The sequence below is a fragment of the Sphaerodactylus townsendi genome, linkage group LG07 (genome assembly GCF_021028975.2).
Source record: "Sphaerodactylus townsendi isolate TG3544 linkage group LG07, MPM_Stown_v2.3, whole genome shotgun sequence".
Lineage (NCBI taxonomy): Eukaryota > Metazoa > Chordata > Lepidosauria > Squamata > Sphaerodactylidae > Sphaerodactylus > Sphaerodactylus townsendi.
Genome location: NC_059431.1, coordinates 40,758,623 through 40,786,100, shown reverse-complemented (window position 1 = coordinate 40,786,100; position 27,478 = coordinate 40,758,623). Strand labels below are relative to the sequence as shown.

At 39.9% G+C, this 27,478-nt stretch overlaps 1 protein-coding gene across 1 annotated transcript in view; it reads left to right on the top strand.

The window, feature by feature from the left end:
* EDIL3 (EGF like repeats and discoidin domains 3) overlaps positions 1-27,478 on the top strand; it is a 323,251-nt gene that overhangs the window by 202,970 nt on the left and 92,803 nt on the right. The window contains exons 7-8 of the mRNA XM_048502911.1: positions 19,218-19,373; positions 21,983-22,127. Of these exons, the coding sequence (XP_048358868.1) occupies positions 19,218-19,373; positions 21,983-22,127 (301 nt within the window). The remainder of the gene's footprint in view (positions 1-19,217; positions 19,374-21,982; positions 22,128-27,478) is intronic.

Genomic DNA, 27,478 nt, shown 5'->3' with positions numbered 1-27,478 from the left:
TATATTGCTGTAAAATTTCTACAGAACATGTTGGGCTATGCATCTTAATTATGGAAAACTTTGTGTATGTTGCTTGCTTATTAGTTAAAAGATGGAACATAAAGTACAACTGCTAAGAAGAATGTAATATATTGTTTGCTTGAAGTTAGCTCTGTTCTTCCTGTACTGTATAATATTTAAATAAATGATAAAGCCAAACAAGTAAGCATAGAAGGAGAAACTAGGATAGACTGATAATATGTTTGGGGTATAGGTGCCTTGAAGAAAACAGTTTAGGGGACTGATATACAGATTAGGTGTTTTGCTTAGTAAATCCCACTGACTAAGAAACAAGGTGTTATTCAGTTTATAAAATAACCTTTCTCTCCAGAAGTACATCCCAGTTATATGCACTGTTTTCCTCAAAATACTTTTTTAAATACTTTTTTTTTCAGATTTGTAAATGTTGTACTTTGTGTATAGAGGGGACTAACCACATTGTGTATATATATATATATCAGATTTTTTTAATATATATCAGATTTTTTTAAAAAAAACAATTGTTTGGGGGGTATTCTTTATGGAGCAGTATGGTACAAAGAAAATATAATTTTTGTTCCTGATAAGATTTTCAAAAAATGGCTATTGATAAATCCAGATACCTTGTTTCAAAACTCAGAATATTCAAACTTAAAATGAATAACTATACAGAAATAATTAAAAATATAAATAACTTTTTAAAAAATCAGTTTTTCCATTGATCATAAGAATAGATATGTACTGGATGATCTGTATCTGAAATTTAAAAAACCTCAGATCCCAAAACGCTCATGCAGATATCATCTAACATTCATTCAAGCACTTGTTAGTAAGATTTGCTAAGCAAGTTACCAACAATTAACTTTGACTGGTTGTTGTGGGTTTTCTGGGTTGTGCGGCCGTGGTCTGGTAGATCTCGTTCCTAACATTTCACCTGAATAACACCTGTATCTGTGGCTGGCATCTTCAGAGATGTATCACAGAGGGAAGTCTAACGCAGCCTGGAAAACCCACAACAACCAGTTGAATCCAGCCATGAAAGCGTTTGACAATACAATCAACTTTGAAATTGCATTACGCTCAGATCTGTCTTCATGAATAGCTGATTACTAGTCCCCCCTCAATTACCATCAATAATCACACTTGAAAGTCTTCAGTATCATCCATAGCTTAAAAGATTTGTTAGTTAATATAATATATTTCTATTTCTTATGATATGTGTGGCCCTTTCAAAACTCTCAGCAATCAAAATGTTAACATTCCTGTTAGAATTCTGCAGCTGGAACCTTTGGGACATCAGCTTCACAATTTGGCAAGCATACATTTCTTCTTTCTTGTCTTTTTTTGTCTTTTTCATGAGGCAAAAAATATAAACCAACAAGGGAGAGTTGAAAGCTCTGCACTCTGGTTTTGCATTTGGCCTTAGGGCTAAAGACAGCCTTCTAGCACTTTCTAGTGTACCTCTCTAAAGGAGAGAATGAATTGGCAAAAAAAGACAACTCTGTTGCATAAATAAGCTCCTTAGCCCAAGGGGCAACCAAAAGAAGGAATCACCTATCTAGTACTGAGCCATTCATTCTTTCCAGAAATATGACGAACAGAAAGGTATTGCCTCCCCCTTCCTCCAGTGCTTTCCTCACACTGAACTGGATTTTCTTCTAGCTTTCTGAGAGACTTCTCAGAAAATTTTGGTCTCTTTCCTAGCTTTTCCCCCAGAAACTCTGGCAAAACCACACCCAGAAAAGTGCTTACCAGGTCTCCCTACTTGTTCTCCCCACTTGCCTCAAACAAAATTAGCATTGGTGCATTCCACACAAGGCAAATATAATGGGTGTAGGGCACAATACGAACTGTTTTTTGTGGGGGACTTCACACAGATCATGTCCCCAAAATAAGTTGGCCCATTTTATTTCCCTCAACCGAGCATTTTCAAAAATCACTTTTCTAGAGATCCTTTTGCAAAATCCCAAGTTAGAGCCACACATGTGAATGGCCAGGCAGAAGACGTTTTATTTCCCACCCTTCCACCCATTCACTGTAAGTTCCACACCATCCACCATCAGGGAGAATCTGCCTGCCTGCCTGCCTGCCTGCCATTCTGTGCAGATTGCCCAGCAAGCTGTGGGCAGATTTTCTAAGAGTACAAAGTTCCCCAAGTACATTTTCTCCTTGTGGCAACAAGAGTATGGCCAATCTACAACATGTTCATTATTGCCCTGCCATTGCAGGGAAGTTTTTCCCTTTTCCTTTTATTTTGTGTGTTGCACATGTGTAGCTATGCAGGTGCAGTCGATCATATTGTGGGATGATCAACACAGCTTGTGGGATCAACACAGCTTGATCAAAATATTGTGGGATGATCAACCATAGTGAAAAGGAGATTGACAACTGGCCGTAGGTGGACTTGTTAAAGACAGGAAGTGCTTTGTGACCTCCTGAGCATGTCCAGAAAGAGTAATTCCCTGTCAGGATGCATGGAGTGATGTAGCTTTTCAGTATCTCTCAAGCCAATGAATTGATCTTAGAAGCACAGGAAACCACAAGTCTATCAAACTCAAGCCAGGAACCTTGCTTCTAAGGAAAGTCAAGGACCGCTTTAGGAAGACTGGACTTGTTCCAAACTTCATCAGAACTGGTCACTAACTTCAAGGGGATGGGACATTGGAACCATGACATCTGAACTACTGAAGTGAAGTTTCCTATCCTGACCAAATGAACTGTCAGCCTCCAGTCTTTAAAACAGAAGTAAGCATTTTAAGTGCCACTGATTTAATTTGAATTTCATTTTCATAATACAAAACTGGGTTTTGTACTCAGGAATTTAATTCTCAGGTTTAGTATATGACTTTCAAACATTTAAAATGGCTTCACACTGTCTATTCTGAACCATATTTGAGTCACAGCATCAGCAGTATGATTTTTTTTACCCAATAGGTGTGGAAAACAAAAACTCCTAATTACAATACCAGGCTTCCTCTTGAGACTCATCAAGTTTGCTTCTTCCCTCGGCACACTGTATATAACGTATTCCAAGAAAGTGCTTTCAATTTTTAATGAGATGTATTGTCTTAACATTCTTTACTAAGAAATGGAAGAAAAGGGGGAAATTTTATGCTTTTGGATAAGGATAAGGTCCTTTGGATAAGGTCCACAAATTGTCAGGATTTTTTTTTTGCACCAGCAGAAGTTTGAAAATTCTTAAGTTTCCTTTTGACAGTTTTTGTGGCAACTCTTTATAAGAGAAGCTGATTGTGAAACTTGCTTTTCATTTTCATTTGTGTGGGAGTTTTCATCTTCATCATGTACAAAAATAAAATGAAGAGCTTTTCCTTTTCCACTTGTCTCCCCAGCACTGCATTTAAAAACCTACAAGAATATATAACTAAGAAATGTCAAGAGGAGTGTAGCCACCAGCATCTGACAGAACTGATAACTAATACCATCCTTGTTGGAGAAAAATAGCAGCGGTCTCCCTGTCCTCCCTTCATCATTGTTTGTGACTTATTCTGTGCTAAGCAACAAAAACATGCTCCATACCTTGGGAGATAATTCAGTCTGCCCTTGTATGTCCTCTAGTCTGGAAAGAAAACAAGTTGAAATATATTTGGTGACCTAACAATGATGGCTGTAATTTTGAGCAATCTTAAATTCTTCATCAAAGAAATCCACTTTCTTTTCTCATGTATGTTTGAGTTCTGCTGCAGTCTTGCTTCTGAAAATCTTGATTTAGATTCGGGGGGCAGGTATGAAAGACTGGCAGTGTCCTTCGCCAAGAGGTCTTCTTCCATGCCCATTTTGTTGTTCACTGACTGATTCTGCACAGCACAAATAAAACATCCTGAAAATGTTAAAAGGAGCACTTGCAGTGAAAGGGGGGAATGAGGAAAGTTCACAGTTTCCCCCCAAAATGTCTTCAGGACATTTTATTTCAGCTCAACCCAATTAATTTTGAAAATGCTAAAGTAGCACTCCTTTTCCCCCAAGGTGTTATCAATCAGTTTTTCCTTGCTTGTGCAGAGAAAGAAGCATTTTATGTTTCACATTTAACTTATGTGAGCAGCAGTGGCTAGGAGGTTAAGAGCTCGTGTATCTAATCTGGAGGAACCGGGTTTGATTCCCAGCTCTGCCACCTGAGCTGTGGAGGCTTATCTGGGGAATTCAGATTAGCCTGTACACTCCCACAAACACCAGCTGGGTGACCTTGGGCTAGTCACAGCTTCTCGGAGCTCTCTCAGCCCCACCCAGCACACAGGGTGTTTGTTGTGATGGGGGAAGGGCAAGGAGATTGTAAGCCCCTTTGAGTCTCCTGCAGGAGAGAAAGGGGGGATATAAATCCAAACTCTTCTTCTTCCAAACTCTTATAAGCTCTTACTTTCATTTTATCCTGCCCACCATGTTCCGCAGCTTGAGTGATTCCCCATGCCACCTGCAATTTGCTAAAGTTCCGTGGAATGATTCCTCATCTGGCATCATTGCTGCCTGTCTTTTCAGTGATTAAAGTTCATGAATGAATTCAGCTTTTCCTGCCAGTCGTGGTTAACATGTCTTTCCCCATTTGTTTTAATTTTTGGGGTGAGGTATCTTTGAAGCTATGAAGACTCAATAAGAGGATCTGCATATCAAGTCTTCATAGCTTCAAAGATACTTCACCATTTTTTAAAAAATGAAAAAACAACATGTTGGCATAATCGGCAGGAAAAACTGAGTTCATTCATGGACTGTAATCAATGAAAAGGTGGGCAGCCATGATGCCAGCTGAGGAAACATCTCAGGGGAACTTCAGCATATGGCAGGTGGCACAGAGGATTCAAGTGGCAGAAAATGGCTGGGGGGGGGGGGCACTGTCTCGACAAACTCTTTACTTGTCTGTGATATCCAGACAAAAAATGAGGAGATGCTTTTTTTAAAAAAGAGATCCTTACGATGTTTTATTATGGTTATATGGAAAAGGAAAGAGGATGGAAAGAGGAAACCCCAGGACATGGATTCATTCAGCATGCAGCTCCCACTGTAGAGGGAGTTTATAGATGCCTTCCATTATTTAATTAATATATTGTCTATGACAACAGTGTTCACATGACAACCTAGTGTGTTCTAGACAAAAATGGCTGTATTATTGGAAATGAAAAATGCCAAGAAATCCTTCCAAGGTGTATTAAACATAGTCGATCCTCATTATGTTATCCCTACCCATGTAGTTTTTACAGCCCAATCCAGAGAGGCCTGGAAGGCTGGAACTGCACCACTCTAGCACCACTTTGTCTGCTCCACAGGGCTTTACCGCAGTGCAGGAAGCCTGAAAAAATGTAAAACTAAATTCACCAGAATAATCTCCCTGTTACCCAAAGTGGTGGGAAGTCTCTCCCTTTTAGAGTGGGGAATTAGCAGGATCATATTATTGGCTTAACTAGAGGTCAGGCAATGCAAGACCTTGATTGCCTATGTATATGAGAGTCAGCTTTCGCAAGAAACTCGCAGGAGAGCAAATAAAGTTTTACAATTTTTACTAAGGGATAATAGAGGTACACAAGCACGCAATAAAAATAAAAGCAGCAGAACACACACACAGTCCCAGGAATGAACAATTGTCAGGGGATAGGTCTGGAATATACATGATCTTGGAGCAGAATGGTTCAGTGAAAAAACTGAGTGACCCATGCTTACCTCTGGAAGAACAATGCATTGCAAAACAATATCACAGGCTAAGAGGTGTCCAAAGATATTGAACACTGACTATTGGGAGAGTGGGCTTCTTATAGGGAAAAAATGGTCCTCAGGGTTATGCAGAGTGATCCTTAACCTCCCAGGACAAAGAGATTTCCTGCCTTTCCATAGAAAGATGGGAGACAAACATTAATCTTAATGGCTGTATCATAGATCTAATGAGTTGAGACATCAGCCTGATGTTACAGGCTTGGGAGTGTCTCTAAGGGGAAAGTTAGCTGATGAAATTATAGCTGTAAAACAATAACAATGTAAATAAGGTGGTCATTAAATGTATTAGCCAGAGGAAGAAGCATTTGGTTAGTACAACACTGGTCAGGCAAGCACATTAAAACACCCATTGTCTTCCCTGGGTTTATGGTCCAGAGCTGGAGATGAGAACTCTCTCCAGGGCAAAATCTTTGTGTTCACTTAATCATGTCAAGAAGAGTGTGAGAGAAGCATTGTGCAAGATGATTTGGAGGGAGACAAATCCAGTCATAGTTCTTTCTCTTTAAGGTGCAGTAAGCCAATGCAATTACAGAAAAATCTTGTTCCTGTCTCTCATGTTTTTCTTTTTTTTTCACATAGTATAGGGTCAGAATCTTATTCCCATCAGTTCTACCAGCATGGCCAATTGGCCATGCTGACAGAGGCTGATGGGAATTGTAGTTCCTGAACATCTGGAGAGCCGCAGGTTCCCTACCCCTGGCATAGAAGCAAGTGTTCGTAGAAAAAGATTGGCTGTACCACCACCAAAGTCAGATTCCTTGTTATGGGAATGGAATCCTCTCCAATTATTGTCAGCTGGATTCAACTGGTCAGCTAAAGACCTGGTTGAAAGTTTCAAAAGGACTGGATAGTTGGCTCATCTTCCAGACAGTTCTCATTAACTTGACACCTGATTGTTTAATTGGTAATTATTGGTGTGGCCAGCTTTTGCCATTAATTAATCCCATTAGAATTAGCAGCCATTTTTCTTTTGTCTTTGGTCCTTTTTACGTCTACTCTCCTTGAAGAACTTTGCCTATGTACTGAGAACTTCTAATATGTTTTCTAGTCAGTATTTCTTTTAGTAAGTAAGTGTACTTTATTGTTTTATTGTGTGTCTCTATATACACCTTATGGTTTTAAATTCACTGCCTATTTTTAAACCTGTTATTTTAAAATTTGCTTTGTGTTGTTGAGCACTGATTGAGTACTGGTTGAGTACTGGTTCAGAACCCAGGGCTTGGCATTCCTACCACCCCAAAGGCCTGAACTGGTCTTTACCACTACTTCTAAAGTGCATTTGGGGGACCTCTTGTGGATTGTGCTGTAAGACTGAGAGATGCATGAATTACAGCAGGCAATAAGCCATATATTTTCTTTACGTTTAATGGTAACCATACAGACAAAGTGAATGTACTTCCTCTCTGCCACCATGCTTTCTCACTGTACATTTATGCAGTCTTTTATTTCCTTGACAGGGAGAGGAGGGAGAAGCAGCCAGGGTGTTTCCTAATACTGAAAAAAACTCTCCCCTACCTTACTAACAACCCACCTTTGCCCATCTCTTGCCTTGAAAATGCCATGAGGGAGAACTTCATGGAGTCTCCATGAGTTGGTTGTTACTCAATGGTACACACAAAAAGATAAAAAAGGAAATGATTGTATTACTAAACAAAAAAGCAGAATGCAAGCAAGCTGTGGCTGTTTCCTCATGGGCGTAATACAGCATCCCAGGGATGCTAAAAACTGCATCCCTGGGGAGGAGTGCGCACGCAGCAGCGCCGGCCTCGTCACCCCCAAGCAGCGCAAAGACACACCTTCTGAGCGAGGTTTTTCGGAAGCCGCCATTTACCCCAAATGGCTCCTTACCATCTGTTGTCTTCTGGCGCTCTGTGGAGGTGAGGGGACATGTCTCCTGGCCTGTGCTGCTGCAGCTGTCACTCTGGCCATGGGGGCATGTCCCCTGACCTCCACAGAGCTCCGGAGGACTGCAGAAGGTGAGGAGCTGTTTGGGGACGATGCAGCCTGTGTGAAGGCTGTGCCGTTGGCGCCACTTCCAGTGGGACCATCCATGCAAACAGTCCCGGGTGTGTGTGTCGGCACGAATTTTGCCGATGCACCCCTGCTAAGTGCCCGTGTGGAAAGGGCCAGACATTTACTTTGCTTTTCAAAATGTTATAATCAAATGATAAACTACAAATTAGAAGTAGAGTTTTCTTGGGTGTCTTGCTTTCTTCCTAGCCATAGATTTGATGAAGGGAGCTTTGAAAGGCTATACTCTAAAAATCTTGTGGTCTTCTCAAATCTATCCATTCCACTGTTCTACAGTTAATGTGTGAACCTATAAAACAATGTACTATCCCCATAGAAGAGAGAGAGAGTGTGTGTGTGTGTATACACACACTTGTCTACAGGAGGAACATCATTAAAAATACCTAGAGATTTTGGGAGGGGAGTCTGAGGATGGTGGGATTTGATGAGGGGAGGGATTTCAATGGGATATAATACCATAGAGTGCACCTCCCAAAGTGTCAATTTTCTCCATGTGAACTGATCTTTGTCACCTAAAGATCAGCAATAACAGTGTGAGATGACCAGCCACCATTTGGAGGTTGGCAACCCTAAACATAGTTTTATGAACTAGAAAACATGTGTCATTAAATACCAAACTAAGATTCAAGTTTAAAAAGGAACAGGTACTTTATATGCATAAGTCTGCTGAACTATGGATGCTGCTTTTTGCAGGCTCCCAGATTGTATGTAGAGAACCTACAGTTTGTATGTTTGTTGGATTTGTTCACAAGGCCTTTGTTCACAAAGCCTACAGAATGCATGAAGATTGAGGCAAAGCCAACTAATGTGATTCTAATCTCAACCCGCATACCCAATGAATCCCGTTCTGCATTATGCAGTTCAGGCTATTATGTGCATGCCTAAAATATGCCAGAGAAATGCACATCCTTCCTTCCTTCATAAGTTATAATGTTCATAAACAGAGTTGTACATCTCTATCTGAGACAAATTAGTTTCATGTTCATCTAGTTGTGGGCCTATGTGTTATGTTCTATCTAAGTATAAACATAAGTGGATTATTCCTTTCCCTAGCACAGGGGTAGGGAACCTGCGGCTCGAGAGCCGCATGCGGCTCTTCTGCCCTTGCACTGCGGCTCCACGACCGAGCTGCTGGCCCCATCCTTGCCCACCCTGCAGGCAGCAGGGCGGGTGCACCAACTGCCCACAGTTGGCTGGGCTGCGCCGCGGGCTTCCCCTCTCGCCCGCCCCGTTGGAGCGGGGTGGGTGCTTTCCTGGCAGCTGGCAAGGCCAAGCTGCCGGCTTCATCCTTGCCTGCCCTGCAGGCAGCAGGGCGGGCGCATCCATACGCTTCTCAGAATGAGCGGAGTAAAAGGTAAAAAAAACCTTATATATATATAGTGTTATCTTTATTTTAAATGTCAAAAATTATTTGCGGCTCCAAGTGTTTTCTTTTCCCGTGGAAAACGGGTCCAAATGGCTCTTTGAGTGTTAAAGGTTCCCTACCCCTGCCCTAGCAATTCAGGTATTTTTCCTTTTCAGGCTTTTTCCTGGAAAACATCACTTTATGCCTCAGAGAGTTTGCAGAATTAGACAGACAGAAAACTTGTTTGCTTTGTTTTTTCTTATTATTAAGTTATTATTTCAGTCCCCAAGGTAGTTGTTATGAATTCTATTAACTGAAAGATATGAATTATTCAGTTGCAGGCTTGTTTAGACATCATCCTCAGTACAAAGCCCATAATCAGTTTCCTGTTGTACAGAATTCTGCAGCCATTTAAATTTCATTTAATTTACAAATTATTGATTACCAGCTTATTTACATTGAATGAAAGGATAATATTCATTACTTTATTCTTAATAACATACTAAACATAAACTTACACATTTAGGCTTCTGAAAGCCAGGTTTCTACTATGTATATGCTTGAAACTTGTAAAAATATATAAATCATAATCAGTTTATAATTACTCTTAACAAGTTTTGTTTCAGGATAAAGGCCTGCACAAATTGACATTTCTGAACACTTTTCAAGGGTAACACCAAGCAGAGTGCATTGCAGTAATCTGGCTTTCATACCGTATGTACTATATGATCAGTGCTATTCTTCTGAGCAGGAAAGGTTGCAGCTGGATAGCCAGTCAAAACTGGCATGTGCATCATCAAGTGCACAATGATGAGAGAAGGAAGTAAAACAATTCCTTTCCAATTGTAGTCAGGTTTTAATCCCTATTGAGCTATAGGGAAAAAAACCTCTCCCATCTTATCTTTGCCTTCTGATTGATTCCACATGACTTGTCTAGTTGTCTTGCTTTTTCTATACAAGTTCAATGGGACTTGTTCTAATATGAACATTGATAGAATCAGCGCTGCAGCTTTTAAATTAAGATGGCTGCTGAGATATTTTGCTTTGTTCATCCCAGTGATAAGGAGATAATGGAGATGTGGTCCAAGGTGTTTATAAACAGGATCCATTTGTGGTAGCCATTGATTTCACCCATTTTTTTCTATGCCAGCTATATATCAGATTAGAAAGGCTGGAATCATTCAAGAGAATTTAAACCAAACTTCTGAAGAAAATATATTATGAGTATTCATTATTGTTTACTACTTCCTTTTATAGTTAAAAGTTGTAGAATGACCTGATTCTTACAGACCAGAAAATGGCAGGAAGAGATAAGCAGTCAGTGTGGTGTAGTAGCTAGAGCATCAGGCTAGAACAGTGGTGGCGAACCTTTGGCACTCCAGATGTTATGGACTACAATTCCCATCAGCATGCCCAATTGGCCATGCTGGCAGGGGCTGATGGGAATTGTAGTCCATAACATCTGGAGTGCCAATGGTTCACCACCACGGGACTAGAATCTAGTACACCCAAGGTTTTGTCATCCTTACTCAGCCATAAAAGCTTGCTAGGTGACTTTGGGCCTGTCGCATAGGCCCATTCCGCACGGCCACTTAGACTGCTGTAGGGCCCGTAAAAATGCTGTCATGAGGAAGAAGATTGCACAGCTGCCGCTGCTACAGCATAGCAGCGGTGGCATTTCACACCCACAACGCTGTTTTCTTGACTCGTTTTCTTGACTCGTCATTTTTCTGACTTTTTGAAAACGCTGCCTTCCATCCGGTGCCAAGCAGACAGCATCGGGTGGAAGCCAGTGTTTTCCCCATGCCGCTCCAGGTCCCCTTTTACCTCCTGCTGGCTGCTTGTCCCTCTGTGGAGGCCAGGAGACACGCCACCTGGCCTCCTCTTCCAGAGGCATTGCTGTGGCCATGGGGCATATCCCCTGCCCTCCACAGAGGGACAGCAGTCAGCAGGAGGTAAAAGGAGACTGGGAGCACCACGGCCGTGCAGAGACCATGCCGTCGACTACTGGGCCAGCAGGGCTGTTCATAGGTATTGCCCCAGGGGGTGCACCAGCATGGACCATGCCGGTGCACCTCCACTCGCATGGCCCCTGCGGAAAGGGCCATAGTGTCATCCTAGCTAACCTCATAGGGTTATTGTGAGGATAATATGGAGGTGAGGAGAATGATGAAAACTGCTTTTTGACTCCTTTGAGGGGAGTGTAAGAATGAAATAAATAAAATGCATATAGAATATAAATTTCCTGGATTTACCATTTTCTATTTCAACAAGACTCCTTATTCATTGCTAAAATTACTAGTTCTTTGAGCAGATGGGCTTCTCCCCAACATTTGAACCACAGAAATATCTTGACCAATGTAATTAGTGATTTTATTCACATATAGTACAACTTTGCCATTTTCCTGCTCCATGTTACTATTATAAGCTGGCCTTGATCACACATACTTAAACATGCAAACTCACATCATGCCAAAGCAGAAAAACAAGGATAGTGATAAAAGTGGAAACGACTCACCCATGTTGTGACAATATTACACACAATGTGGAGCTGGCTACAAAGGGATTACCTTGCAAACATGCCTGCTGTATTGCAGAAGGATATCCTACTGAGATCAGAAAGAACCAGTAACATACTAACATAAACCCATAAAATAATGCCGCTGTAACTACATCAGAGCACAAAGCAAATATTTATAGAAATGGAATGAGAAGACAGCACAATTTCACTGGATGTGCTTTCTATATGAGCATGCTGTCTAGCCACTTTAATATGTCTTTCATTTTATGAGATTCCCTTCACTGCAGAAATTATCATCATGTAGCTATTTCATGAAAGGTATATTATGCAAGGTGTGAATGCTATATACTTCATTTTTCATAAAATTAGGAAAGGTTGAATGTTGAAGACTGCAGGAAAAGAAGACCCAACATGATAAGGATTGACTCTATAAAGAAAGCCTCAGTCTGCACGCATACACACAAAATCTATTTAGAATTATGACCTTGGTCTCTGTGATTATTATGAATAGGCCTATCATTGTAATTTTCCTACCCTACAGAATGATCAAGATCTGAATGCTTCTTAAAGGTTCTTGTCTTGAGAATGTCATCTCCATTAAAGAGTGAGACACCCAACAGCTGCTTTGTGGCTTGAATTCAGACACAGTGAAACGCATGGAATTTCTTTCTGAAGTTGGCTGAAGAAGTTCCTGTTTGCAAATGTAGTTGAGGACTAGCTGACTTCTACAGAAGTGTTTCCCCCCCGCCCCCCCGGTGGTACTGGAGACTGTTTCAGAAGTCATTTACTTTTTCAGCCAAAGTAGATGGTAGTAACATTTGAGGCAGGAGCTCAGAATCCTTTGTGATATGCATGGTAAATCTATGCTGACTGTGGAATTCTTAGATACTGAATTTTCAATCTCCCTACATTATCACAAATTACTGCTACTGGGAATGGTCCCTATATATTTCATGGTTACATTTTTATTTTTAATCATTAAGAGTTTTCTGCTTTCCCTACATTTTGTTGCTGTTTCACCCTGATACTCACAACTTCCCCCCCCTCTTCATAAACTTACATATATATTTGTATATAATTTAAACTAATTGCATGTACCTGTTAGAGCAGGCACTAGTGTACAAAAGGTGGTGTTGGAATAAAATTAAAAAGTTAAGTTTTAAGATGCTGTAAGAATCTTGATTACTTTTGTGCAATTGACTAAAGCAGCTACCCCTTAGGAATTATTTACTGTATTCCTTTTTCTTTCAGAATACCGATGTATATCTTGAATTGTTTCCAGAACCATGCTAACCGTACCATAAAATAGCTTAATAAAACTTAAATAATTTTCCTTCCACATACCACTGAGGTACTGATTTTTTTTTTTTTGTAAATCCTATCAATGGAAGTACTAATTCTTATTGGGGAACCTTACCTTTAAAAAAGAAAACTTATCTATAGTTAATTACTCAGATTTTAATTCTATAGCAATCAGAAGGCAACTGATCTATTGAACAAGATCATTTCACCAGGAACTGTGTATTTCTATTTATTCTAACAGCACAAGCACAGGAAAAATATTTAGGGGAAAATTATTAGTATCACTTTCAAAGGAACTAAACTGGTTTAAATAAAGGTGTTATATAGTTGAACTTAGCCAAGTTATTTTTTTTCCCTGTTCCTCCACCATTGTTTATTGATTGCTGGGTTTTACTATCTTTTTTTTCTGCTAAATAATTTTTATTTAAACATTTTCAAAACTTATAATCACAATTAACACACATTTTAAGTTAAAATTTAAACTACAATTCATATATTTACATCCTTATAAGATGACAGATCCAAATAAATAAATAAATGAATAAAAACATACATAAAATCAATTTCTTTCTAATACACCTTCCCCTTTAACACTACATTTCCACACTCTAATATCCTTACCAACAAATCCAATAAATTACATTATAATATTACTCTAGAATTTTATGTATGTATGTATGTATGTATGTATGTATGTATGTATGTATGTATGTATAGACATTTATGGATGACACGCCTAACTCCTAAGGGCCCTCCAAGTATGTGCACAACACAAATTTCACATATCACATATACAGGTAAACCCCATTAAATAACTAATTTAAATTTAAAATAACTAATTTAAACTAATTTAAATTGACGGAATATGTTCTGTTTTCCATTTCTTTGCCAATATTATCCTCGCTGCCATTATCATATGGTATAAAATGTGCATATGCGGTTTAAAATGTTTGTTTGATGATAGTTCAGGGCTCAATAAAATATGCAATAGGCTCACATGAGAACTTGATTTTTAAAACTTTCTCAATATGAATGTGTATCAGTTTCCAGTATTTCCTAACCCTATTGCATGACCACTATACATGCTCCAATGACCCCTCTTCTTTTCCACACTTCCAGCACTTAGAAGAACTGTTCTTATCTACTTTGGATAATATAAATGATGTTATATAACTTCTATAAAACATTTTTCAGTTATACTCCCACATATCTACATTTGGGGAATATCTGTAAATACTAGTCCAATACTCGTTCCATTCTTCCAGTGTTATTATGACGTTTCACATTCTTGCCCAATCTATCATACTGGCTCTTTCTGTTCTTTGCTCCAGAAGCAGTTTATTTATCTTGCTAACCATTTTCATGATGTTGATTGACATTACTCTGTCAAACTCACTCCATGCTTCTGAAATTCCCCAACTCTCCTTGTTTTATTTTTTTATTTTTATTTATATTTTAGACTTCTATACCGCCCGGGTCCCCGAAGGGCTCTGGGCAGTGCACAACATATAATAATAAATACAATCATAAAACCGGTATAATTAACTAAAACTTATAAAAGCAGCGAGACTAACTAAATATTAACATTTAATACAAGCATAGATATAAACATAGGTGGCGCCCGATATCCAAATATCAAATTCTTCCCCCAAGAGAGAAACGGCAGGTCTCAGCAGATGTTATAGGCCCAGATGTAGGGGCCAGAACAGGGGGCACTATCAGCGGCTGGTCCCTCCAAAGCGTCTCGGGCGGAACAAGCTTTCTCTGCCTTTACAGGCCCCAAGTGAACCTCACCAGCAGCTGCTCCTCCTGCAGGGCCTGGACAGCTGGTGGAAGAGCGTTCCACCAGGCCGGGGCCAGAGCTTCAGATTTATCAGCCTTCAGATTCTCTGAGATTTGTAAATATGTACACATTTGCATATATCTCCACCAAATTTTATCTGATCTCTAGACTTCAAGTGTATTTGACCTTCTGATCTCACTAATAGATCTTGATAAGTAGGCCAATCTTTCCCGTTCTTATCTTTTAGTTGCCTCGCATCTTAGCCAAGTTTTAATACATAGTACAGAAGACAGGGTTCCCTGCAGTATTTCTTTTCTCGTTTTTCTCTCTAAACTTGCCTATCAAACTTAGGTTGATCTTCTGATACTTTACAGGAAAGATAAAGGATAAAAATATTCACTGCAGTCCAAAAGTCAGAGAAATACATCCATTAAAACTGGGAGCCCATGCAAATGGACTATCTTAGTCACTTAGCCCCCTCCCCCTCCCTCCCCTCCCTTCCATGCCACCCCTCCCTCCCTCCCCTTCCCTTGCATGCCACCCCTCCCTCCCTCCCCTCCCTCTCCCTCACTCCCCTTCCCTTGCATGCCACCCCTCCCCCTTTGCTAGGGTGGGTGGGCCAAGCTAAGATGCTGGGCCCCCTCCCCCACCCTTGCATGCCACCTCTCACTCTTTCCCTTGCATGCCAACCCTGCTTCTCTCCCCTCCCTCCCCTCCCCTTCCCTTGCATGCCACCCCTCCCCCTCCCTCCCCTTAGTCACTGGTAAAAAAGGAAGAATATCATAACAAACAATGTTTTTATTTACAGTAATTAACAGTGTGCTTTAAGAAGAATTATACCTTTCTCAATATGTGGATTTTAAAAGGTTCAAGGTTGCCCTATAAGATATACATTTTAAAGGGGGGGAGTGGAAATCAGTATTTTTTGCTAATACTGACTGTCCTACTCCCACCCTCTTTTTTGGGCAATAGATTAAAAAGAAGAAATGGCTTTTAAGAACATTGAATGTAACATACATACTAAATGCCACTTAGAAAGTATTTTGGCTTTGGAAAACTGATTAAAATGCTTATTTAATTCTATTAAATTTTATCTTGTAAGTCATTTTTGTGCATTTTTGTAAGTCATTACACTGGAACCGGAAACTGTATAAATTGCATCTGAACTGCAAACAAAGTAGAAAATAATTAATCATTTAGAAATCTGTATTGAAATAGACATAGAATTATCTCCATTCTTTTTTCCCCTTCACATTGTAAATTTAGGTTAATATATTCCTGGAAATCAAAAAAGCTGGCAGGGAACTTTGGAATTATTAGGCCTTGTTTAAATAAGCCATCATCTAATGTATTCTTTCTGAGTGACCATAAATCAAACTCAACTTTTGTATGCTGGTGAATGTGAAATGTACACTTTGTGTGTTCCTGTCATTTGTCTAGGGGCAGAAAGCAGTTAACTGGAATAGCAAATTGCAAGTTTAATTATTTAGTACTGTAAGAGAAGGCTATGCATTCCTTCCCTGGTACCAAATAGTTGCTCTAAATTACAGTGTACATTATCTGGCTGATTGAAATAATTGATGAGGAGCCCCAATTTCTTATCAGATATGCACTACCTATTGAAAGATTTTTTTAAAAAAACAACATGCAAATTGTCTAAGCACAGAGAGGAGATCTGGACGTTCTGTCTGGCCTGCATAATAAAAGAATAGTCATGTTCTTTTATAATCATGAGAGCACGCATGGCTTCATAGTTAAGAGCAATGAACTCTAATTTGTGAAACTGGGTTGATTCCATGCTGTTTCACATGAACCATGGTGCTGGCCAGTCACAGTTTCCTCTGAACTCTCTCAGACTACATGAAGGCAGGCAATGACAAACCATCTTCAAATGTGATATCTTTTGCCTTGAAAAACCCTACAAGATTGATGTATATGTCAGCTGTGACTTGATGGCACGATCATGTTTCTTAAGGACTGTAGGTATTTCCTCAGTGAACTTCAAATGCAAAGGGTCTAGTGCCCATTGAGGGGAATGATGTAACACACAGAGAGAGCACTGAATAAAGGGAGCAGCTGGGTACAATTGAAAAAAAAAGTGAAATTTCAGATGGTAGAAGTCTAGAAGTAGAGAGAAATATTGCTGAGAGTTGGCTGAAGCACCTTGAATATGCAGGATTTGTTGCAGGATAGCAGATATACTGCTCTGTAGGAATGCCTGTTTGCTTCTACCTATACTCTGGTGTGTGTGTAAGTACGTATTGCATTATCTTTGTTGTAAAAAAGACAGCTATGCAAACTCCAGCACCATACTTACAAGCATTAATTAGGCAAGTGGGGTAAAGTGGTGGTGCCACAGGAAGTCTGATTTCTGTGAGATGTACAGAGGGACTAGTAGTTGTCACTAGGACTTTCTGCAGTGCACCGTGGGAGACAAACTTGTCTCTAGCACTGGACCATCCTCCATCCATCTGCCATCATTTTCTTGAAATGGCCCATTCGTAAAAATCAGGAAACTTGTCATTTATATCAAGTGGGTTTTCCCCCCAGAATGAGCAATCCTCTCCAATCTTTTTTATGATAAAATACAATTGGTACATCTTTTCTCAAGCCCCTCCTCCTCCCCCACCTCCCCCCGCATTTCTCTCATTCAAAACACATACACCTCTTGCAAATACAGCATTCTGCTTCTAATTCCCTATTTGGCTGCATGAAGCTTCAATAACCTGAATAACTGCTGAAGTAATGAGTCTGGAAAACCTTTTTAAAATTACCTATGTCCTATGTTATATATATTTTAGTTCATAATTGGATTGTGATGGATTACTAGTGAAACAAGTTTCTGTTTTCTAGGATTCCCAAATTGTAATATTATTAGTACAGTGGATTCAGTGGGCAGAGCCAGAAGTTTTCAGTGGATCATGGGAAGTTCAAGATGGTTAAGGACAGAACCTTATGCATTTTTAGCAGATCTTGAGATAGAGATTGATAGAGTGGTAGTGTTTTTTTGGAGATCTAAAGGTAGTCTGGGCCAATGATTTGGTGGTCTGGGCCAAGCTGTTCTTGGCTCCATTTTGGGAAAGGACCTGGCTGACAATGACCCCACCCTTCTAATAAAGGGGGAAAGAAGAAAAAACAGCAGACTTACACTGCTGCCACTTGCACCCACCCCATCTGCATTCAGGCTACCTATTTGCAGCAACAGCTACTCACACTGATCATATCCAGGGCTCTGGGAGCCAGTTTCTAGTAACAGCTCCCATACACCTTACATAGCGCAAGGGCTGACCTTTTCTTGGTCATGGCAAGGGGCCCAGAAGGGGGTCCCTAGTTGTGGGTGGCAGTGAATCTGGTGCCCCATTCTGTATGTTTGTCCAGAGTTTCAGAATCACTAAGATTGCCTCTGTGGAGATCATGTGGTAGAACCTCACAGATTTTGATTAGCCCAGATACTTACTGTTTGTTGTGGGTATTGGAGCAAAGCATGTTAAGTGCTGAGCCTACAGGGGAAAAAAATAGTAACAACCTGCACTGCAAATTGCCTGTTTGTTCAACATGAGCAAACCTGAGCTGAAATAGCTGAACGGACAGATGGAGCACTTAAGATATAGTAAATTGTGTGAAAGTAGCATATTGTAAAAAGTCAGTGCAACAGTTAGATCCCAGTCCAGTAGCACCTCAGAGACCAACAAGATTTTTGTGTGTGGAAAAAAGGGAGATTTGACTCTCAAAAGCTTATATCCAGAAAATCTTGTTGGTCTCTAAGGTGCTACTAGACTCAAATGTAGCTGTTCTATCCTTCTCAGTAAGAATCAAGGTTCATTACACAATATAAAACAGTGCAATCAAATAGCAAAAGACATCTAATAAAAATCTAATAATATCTTTAAAAATGCAATCCAACCTAGACTACTATTTATCCTAGCCATATCCCAGCCAAGTATAGCTCCATCTTTGAGCTGGTGAATCATTTGTGCCCCAGTTGGGGGGGCGGGGTGGCAGGGAAAATGATGGCTTGGGCCCAGTCAGCTCTCAAGCACCTTCCTAAAGCTCACTCCTTGATGTAATTTTTTTAAATTATTTATGGATATTAGATTTTTGTTTCTGGGTGTAAAACTGTATTCCAGGGGTTGTAGCAGAAAGGCCAACACTGAAACTGCCTTATATAGTTTTTAAACATGGATGTAACCACATAGGTCTAGCTACAGGATAAAGTATGTTTTGTAATTGGATGTCTATCTGTAAAATATATTATATTTGATATTCCTCCATATATATCAGTATCTAGAAGATATACCAGTAGAGACTGTTGTTATTTAACACATGATACCCTTTCAAATGAATTCATATCCAGTGTCACATGTCACAACTGTAGTGAAAATTAAGCCCTGGACTTAAGCAGATAAAGGAAAAGCCACAGAATTCATTGTATAAGCCCAAATGAAATAAGCAAAAGCCATTTTTCACTTGTGGTCACTGATGGAAAAATATTGCTCTTTCAGATAAACTTGCAAAGGAAGATGAGAATCACCGGAGTTATAACCCAAGGTGCTAAGAGAATTGGAAGTCCAGAATACATAAAATCATACAAAATTGCTTATAGCAATGATGGAAAATTATGGGCAATATACAAAGTGAAAGGCACAAATGAAGACAAGGTAAGTCAATGTTTTCAGCATAAAAAGCAATTTAAGTTTTCAAATGTAGAAGAGTTCTATAAATTAACTTCATTGCATTACACAGAAAATGGGCTGATAAATGCCATGGTAATAGATTTGATTCTAAGATTCTGGAAGATTCTAAGATTCTGGAAGAAATTGACATTAAGAGTATGCACCACTTTTTCAGTATTTTCCAGGTTTGGGTTTAAAAGACCTGGACATTTTTTAAAAATCCAATAAAACCAAGCCTGATACCAGTATTGGGGATTTCTCAGCTGTTTTCAGATTTTTTTAAAATTTATCAGTCCTATTAAACCTGATCCTCAAAAAATTCTGAGCCAAGTCCTGTCAGTCTTGGAGGTGGTGGGCAGTGCAGAACTGAACTAGACTTGGTTCAGCCAGGCCCAACATTCAGATCTACATTGTTGCTGCCTCTGAAGTCCACATAGACTTCAGAGGGGCCAGAGCAGGGCATAGCCAAACCCTGGGTTCACCTCACCCAAGCCCAGTGCTCAACTCTGTCCCACCTTCAAAGGCCATGTGGATATTGTAGGTGACAGGGCAGATCCAAATGCTGGGTTTGACTAGGTGACACCTCTAAAGTCCAGGTGGACTTGGAGGCAGTGGGGCAGAAGGAGACACTAGAATCAGCTCAGCCAAGCCCAGTGTTCACCTCTGAACTATCTTTGAAGTCCATGTAGATTTCAGAAATGGTGGCACAGAGCTGAATACTGGGAACATCTGGACCAAGTTGAGCAGCTTAGGAAATCAGCAGGTAAATGGGGGGAAGAGGGAGGGGGAAAGATGAAAGTGGTGCCAAAGCAGCAAAAAAAGACAGGAAAAAACCCAGCATTTTTTGGATCTATTTTTCAGCTCCCTTATATTGTCGCAATTTTGATGTGGGGAGGGGGAGAAAACTCCCTGAAAAATATCAGTAAGGTATTTTTGTTTTGTTTTTTCAGTTTGGCTTTGCTGAACTCATACTCCTAATTGACACTGTATGCTTACTAATGGCCTTATAGTTTAACTGAAGGTTTTTACAAATGTTGCCCCACAAAAGTATAATAATCTTGTTTACTACATTTAAATGATGCTTATTTTAATCATTTTACCAGTAATTACTTCTTTGTATCCAATTTTGTTTAATTCCGTAGGAAATTGTTAACCCTTGAATTCATTATGGAACATTAAAATCTATACTGCCAGAAAATATTGCCTTGTTCAATGGGATTATAACTGTTTTACTTCTGTCCTAAACACAAAGAAGCCATTGTGCTTTGCTCATAGGATCAGAAATGTAGGCAATAGATGTTTTGTGCACAGAAGCTGGAAAATAATATTAATTCATCTTATATTCTGTCAAGTATGGCCCAATCTGTAGATATGTAGATCCATAGATCAGGGCCACACTGACTGTAAACAGATAGTTCTGCAAACATAAGCTTTTAGAATTATCTGAATTTTTTTTCAAAATACATTGGGAGTTTAATCCCCCTCCCAGATAAAATACTGTTGTCTGCACATATGCAGACAATGTACTTACTTATATTGGGATCCAGAAGCTAGCTGGGGCACAGCAGCAGCAGAGTCTGGAAACTACTTTGGATCTGGGCACAACAGAGTCTGGGAGACACTCCGGGCCCTGTGCAGGGGCAGCAGAATCCAGAAGCTGCTCTGAGTCCAAGTGTGATGGATTAGGCTTTAAAATGGTTAATTTTAAAAGGTGCAGTTCAGACAGAGCAGGAGCACCAAGAGTTAAACAGAGCAACACCTGATTGGCTGGCTGAAATGCAGTAGCCAGGAACCACAGAAATGCTCACCCTTACAAAAACAGGGAAAGCTTGTCAGAGAGGGGAGATTTGCAGAGATTGAAAGATTTTGAAACAGCTTCAGAGCTTGTGTGACACACAGATTATGTCAGTCATCAGATTCAGTTAGCTGGAGATTGTGTCTACAGGCAGAGAGAGAGAGACAGAAGGAAAACGGCTAGAGAACCAGATATGGTTTCACACATGCACAGGTGTCTCTGTTTAGGGTAAACTGTTTCAACACGGTCCTGAACACTCTCTAAACACCCATCCTTAGCTCCAAAGAGCCTTTGATTCAATCTAGAGAGAGTTGCAATGGGAGAAACTCAAAAAGAAAAATATCAATCATAAACTCCTCTTCCTAATTAGACCCCTGTATACAAACACTTCATGTCAAGTAAAATACTCACATGACGGTTTCCTTACTGAATGTATTCCTAACAACAAAGGGGTAAAACAGGGCTGCATAATTGCACCAACTCTGTTTAACATCTATATTAGTGATCTACCAATCAAATTAGCAAAGATAGACAGACACAGTCCCAAATTGAAAGATAAACATATACCTGCCCTGCTTTATGCAGACAATACAGTCTTAATTTTGCACACTAGAGTTGGCCTTGCATGTTTACTATATAAATGTAATAATTACTGTAAATTAAATAAGTTAGCATGGAATTTCAAAAAATCAAAGATTGTGTCAACTCATGTAAGAATTAATTTAATTAAGTTATATTGATAAAATACACTTCTAGAAATCATTCTAATGTATTCTCAATGTGTTGTATTTTGTCCTAGGTATTCCATGGAAATGTGGATAATAATACACCTTATGCAAATTCTTTCACTCCACCAATAAAATCTCAGTATATTCGACTGTATCCACAAGTTTGTCGAAGACATTGTACTTTGCGAATGGAGCTTCTTGGATGTGAATTATCAGGTAAAGTTTTTGTCTAGCACATCAAAATAATGAAACTGGCCTTTGGGTCATCTGTCTCTTTGTAAATATTTCAAAGGGCAAACTGAAAGAATAGACAACAATTTAGAATGATGCTGAATAAGGGATACGAATCCATTATTGACTTTATCAGAAAAAAACAACACTGTCATTTGCCCCAGGAATATATGCGGTAAGATTTCCATGGCTGCAGCCAGCTAGACAATAATTTGTGTGTTACAACTGACTCATGACAACCCCATAAGGTTTTTGAGGCAAGAGGCATTCAGAGGTGGTTTGTCATTGCCTGATTCCAATGGTCTGTCATTGCCTGCTTCGCTGAGAGAGCTTTGTGAGAACTAAGAACTGCCACCCAGCAAGCTTCTTGTGGAGGAGGAGGGAATTGAACCCGATTCTCCAGATTAGAGTCCTACACCATGCTAGTAGTCCAGACTTTACCATAAGAAAATAAACATATTTTAAAATGTTTTTGGGATTCCATTACATATTGGATATAGCAACAGGTCTTGTTTTTAGAGGTGCCGACAGAACATAACCATTGTTCTGCTGGATCAGGCTTATGGGATTGTGGGTTTTTCCCATATTTATTTTATTTTGTTTGTTTATAGTTATCATTTTTATCTGAGACAGTGATATAAAATAGTGCAATTAGGCAGCATAAGACAACCAATGAGCAATGCAATTGGACTAGGATTACAGAACTAGAGAACAAAGCAGACAATAAACAAAGGCAAGATATACTATAAACAATATTGAAAGTGGATTATGAAGTATAGAATAATGCAGTAAAAGCAGATAATACCTACAGCAATTGTTGTGGGCTGCATCCTATTCTTAAACTATTCCATTCTACTATAGATCTAATCTCTTTTTAAAAATGCCCTCCTGAACATTTTGTTTTGCACATTCTTCAGAATGATAGAAGTGTAGAGCCTTCCTGGCCTCCTCAGAAGGACCATTACAAAGGGTGGGAGTCGCCACTGAGAATGCTCATGATTTTACCCATTTTCAGGGCAGTATCTTTAGATAGCTTTTCTAAGATCATTGAAGCTATTGTAGCAAAGCATAGTGGGAGAGGCAGTGCTGCAGGTATGTGGGTCCAAGGCCATTGGGGGCTTTGTTGCTGATAACCAAAACCTTGAATTGAACTTGGTAACTAATTGATAACCAGTGGAGTGTCTGCAGATGTGTGTTCTGCCTAGTGCTTGCCCGCAGCATTCTACATCTACTGAAGTTTCCAAGATGTCTTGAAGCCCTTGTAGAGTACACTACAATGGTCTGGCCTTGGCTCTGGCATGGATCCATATGGTCAGATCAGCCACTCCTAGTCCTCTTCAAATTACTCTTCTATAAGCCATAACCATATCTTGTAGTAATATAGTTATGTTCTTGTGTGGAACTGAAGTAGCAGAAGAGCTAAAAACAATATCTGAATTGTTCACTAATTTGTGTAATAGCCTTGTTTTGAGTTTTGCTGCTTTCAGTAGCTGTATTGTTATATACTATATGTCACCAACTTTTAGAATTACTGGCAGTCCCATCCAAAAAGAGAGAATGAATCCGCCTGTGGGAGTGATGTGGTGCAGCACTTGCAGATTTGCTCTCTCCTGGACACTTATCCCAGTGGAGAGGAGAATCTGCAGGTGTGCAGCTGCCTCCCCACTCTCCAGCTGTGACACACTGCATCAGATGCTGCACCAGTATCTCAGGGCCCCTGCTGCCACCATCAGTGTGGCAGTGGCATGCCAGGGTATGACCTGGGGAGGTCCTGATGTTAGTCAGCTTCCTGCCAGCCATTGTATACATTACGCCAGCAGCCAGACCTTGGACTCATGCCCTCAAAAAGGTAGCATAAGTCCATTCAGTCTAATGGGTTTTTTTCAGAGGCAGGGAGGATTGTTCACTTTTCAAGCCTCCCAACACTCTCGGGAAGCCTCCATGGGAGAGTTGGCCCACCATGGCCACAGCGCTGGGACCAGGCGACCAGCCTCTTGGATGGGGCTATTAGTGTGGAATACAAACGATCTTAATGCATAATTCTTAGATATATTACAGATTAAAAATGATTTGCTGAGATGTTCTTATATAGCATAAAATGTAAAGTAAAATTCTTCACATATGCAGAATGAGATTTTAACTTATTTTTTAACTATCATAGCTCAGACACAAGTACTGCCCAAAGGATCATTTGTAAAGACCCTTGCTTAGCTCTGGCTGAGCTACCCTCAGTCTCTTGGACTTTGTAAAAGTAGATTTAAATGGAAATAATTTCACGGTATGTTCAGAAATTACAATGAGAATGAATATTGAACTTTTAAAACAGAGCTTTGGGGTATGTAAGTTTGGAATGTGATTGAGTGAGCTCTCTGATGAGGCTCTAGTTGTGGATTCTGAATAAAGTCCTGAATAAATTTTTGTATAAAGTTCAGTAGATTTTGTCTGTCACCTCTGGAAAGATGGTTGGCAGCTACCTTTGCTGATGTGCTCCAGTACTTTGAAAGCTACACTTGTTATGCAGCCATTACAGCATTAGAATCTCCTTTGGATCAACAGTCAGCAACTTTTACTTTGTCTGTTCCTTCCTAAGGATACAATGAATAAAACTCTGAAAGCTGCAGGAGTTTTCTAACTGAATTTTCAGAACTTTCCAATTGAAATGAAGTACACTGCTGTGCCTTGTTTCTTTTGATGAGATTTGATTTGATTTTGTTTTCTTGCTTTCCAGCAAGGCCTATCATTGTATCCTGTAACCGAAGTAAATGAACTAGTGGAGCCAATATCAGTTCTTTTAAGGTTTTGTGTAGATGGGGGTCATTTTACAAAAATGTAAAGCCTGACCTGGCTGCTTTCTGCACAAAAAGCTTTATTCTCTTTGTAGATTCAAAGGGACACATAAAATGCTCCCTCTTTGTCAAAAGTACCAGCATTGCTTTCACATGGCAACAGCTACAATAAATTTGTTTTGAGATTATTTTAGATGACTGCCTTCTTACTGCACAAACAGTCAGACAGAGTGTTAGGAAAGTACCAGAACGGCCCATATTACATCATTCTTGGTCATCAACTGACAACAAAATCAGATTTCAAAATGAAAAGTTAATGAATTAATCTCAGAGTGGCCCTCTTCCAATACAGATAGATTGGAAAGTAGATAGAAAATGGTGTCCAGGTGCTCTAGTATATTAGATTTTCTTCTGGTATGTCTCCCATCCATGGGAGCACAATTTAGAAGAAATCCTTGCCAGAATGACTAGGAATGGCTTTGCTCAAAGAACTGTGAATCTACTAAGTGAATCCATTTCAGTAGTCTCATCATGTTTCAAGGTCATTATATTTCTGAACTGTCATGGCACTTAAGTTCTCTGAAACAACTGCACAGTGAACTGAAACATAAATACAAGGCTGTAACTAGACTTGGTTCAATGGGTATCTACCTGAAGCAAAAATTTAAACCACATAAAAAATGGAAAATAGTTTTTAAAAAACAAACAGATCTGGAGTGACTGCTTCTTTATTATTTGGAGATGTTATTTAAAAATAGGTTAACGCTAAACCTAAAATAACTGCTATGATTCCAACTGTAATTTTTTGATGTTCAGAGTCTAAAATTCACAGACACTTGGCCTTGCCAGTCAGATTCCTGAAAATTCTGTAGCTTAAGAGAAAATCAGATTCTCCAAACATTTATTGGAAGCCCTGACTGAAAATATGGTGCCATGATGTTTTCAGTGGACATCCATATTTAAGGAAACTAAAGCTTTTTAGTGCCTGGTGGCTCAGCTCTTTTATAAATGAAAATACATTTATAGAATATATGCTTCCTTGCAAAAATGCTCAAGAAAACAAATGTAACAACAAATATGATCCAGTCATTTTACAAAGTATTCCACTGAAAACAATGAGCTTCAATTAAAGCAGCTTTGCATAGAATTGCATAGTTAAAGAGTCTTTTAGTGGAACTGAGATGTATTTCAATTATCCCATGGTGGAAAACATGTACTTGCCCGTGGTCATTCCTTTCTATGTGTTATAAACATGCTATTAGATATGCAGTTGAAAGCACACTTTGGTGGGTGTGCATGGTATATTTTTATTTGCATATCTGAAATAGTTCTGGAATAAACAATAGTGATTGACTAGGATCAGTGATTTTTTAAAAATCCAGATACTTCAAATAGTAACAAATCCACAACATCTGAGCATTACTTTTCACTTTACTAAAGGAACAGTTCAAAGAACTTAGGAGGCTCAGGTCAAGCTCAAGACGGGCTATGACGCCGGAAACGGTAAAGAACCGCCATAGCGAGAGCGTTTCGCATCAAGAAATGGGCGGAGGTGCGCAGATTCGCTACCGCCGCTGAACGCTTAAACCGCTAAGACGATTCAGAAAAAAACGCTTTAAACCACTTTTTCCCCCAGACGATCGACGCCGCACTCTCGCGCTTAACAGAAAGTCGCAAGGAGCCGCCTTCAAAATGGCTACCGCCAGACGCGCCAAGCTGGGTCACCTTTCCCCACACACACACATCGCTCGCCCCCGGTGCTTTCCTGCATGGCCAAGCACCTTTCCCGCACCGCGCCGGGATCGCATGCAGCTGGGAGGGAGGCACTGACAGATGGGGACGGCAGGACATCAGGCAGTCACGTTGTCCATCGCATCGCTGGGGCAAGGCTGACGTCGGGCCTGCACGGCTCGCGAAGTGCGAGGCTAACACGACGCAGACCGCCTTCCGCAGCGCCAGTGCTAACCGTCACATTTCTGGGCGGGCCAAGTGACTTCCCAGCCCGCCTTCGTCTGCGAACGCTTTTTTTTCGATAAGCCGCAATTTCATACGCCATCGCTGCCAGGCTAAGCTTTTGGCCGTGCGGAAACGGCCCTAGAAAAACCCATTGCTTGTAAAGCTGAGTAGAGAGCACTTACCAGACCTCTCAGGAAGAAGTCTCACAGCAAAAATACCACCATTATACATATTTTACAATGCAAAAATGTGTCTTTCAGTATACTTTTCACAAACAATATCATTAAAATATTAGTCTACTAGTCACTGAAAGTCTGTGTCAATATGAATGTAGGAAGCTACTTTATGTAGAATTAGACGACAGGTTTGATCCACTGATTTTTTTTCAGTCAGTCTCACTCAATCCTTAGCCTTTTGACTGCTCCTGTCCCTTGTGGCTTTGGTGCATTCAGGTCTCATGATCCTCAGCATAGCCTTTTTTGAGTGGTCAAAGATTCCTGATTTTTACAGCAGCAGGTAATACAAATAATTAGCCCGTGGGGGAAAGTACATTCACCATACTGACATACAGTCTTCTCATGATCCAAGTCAGGA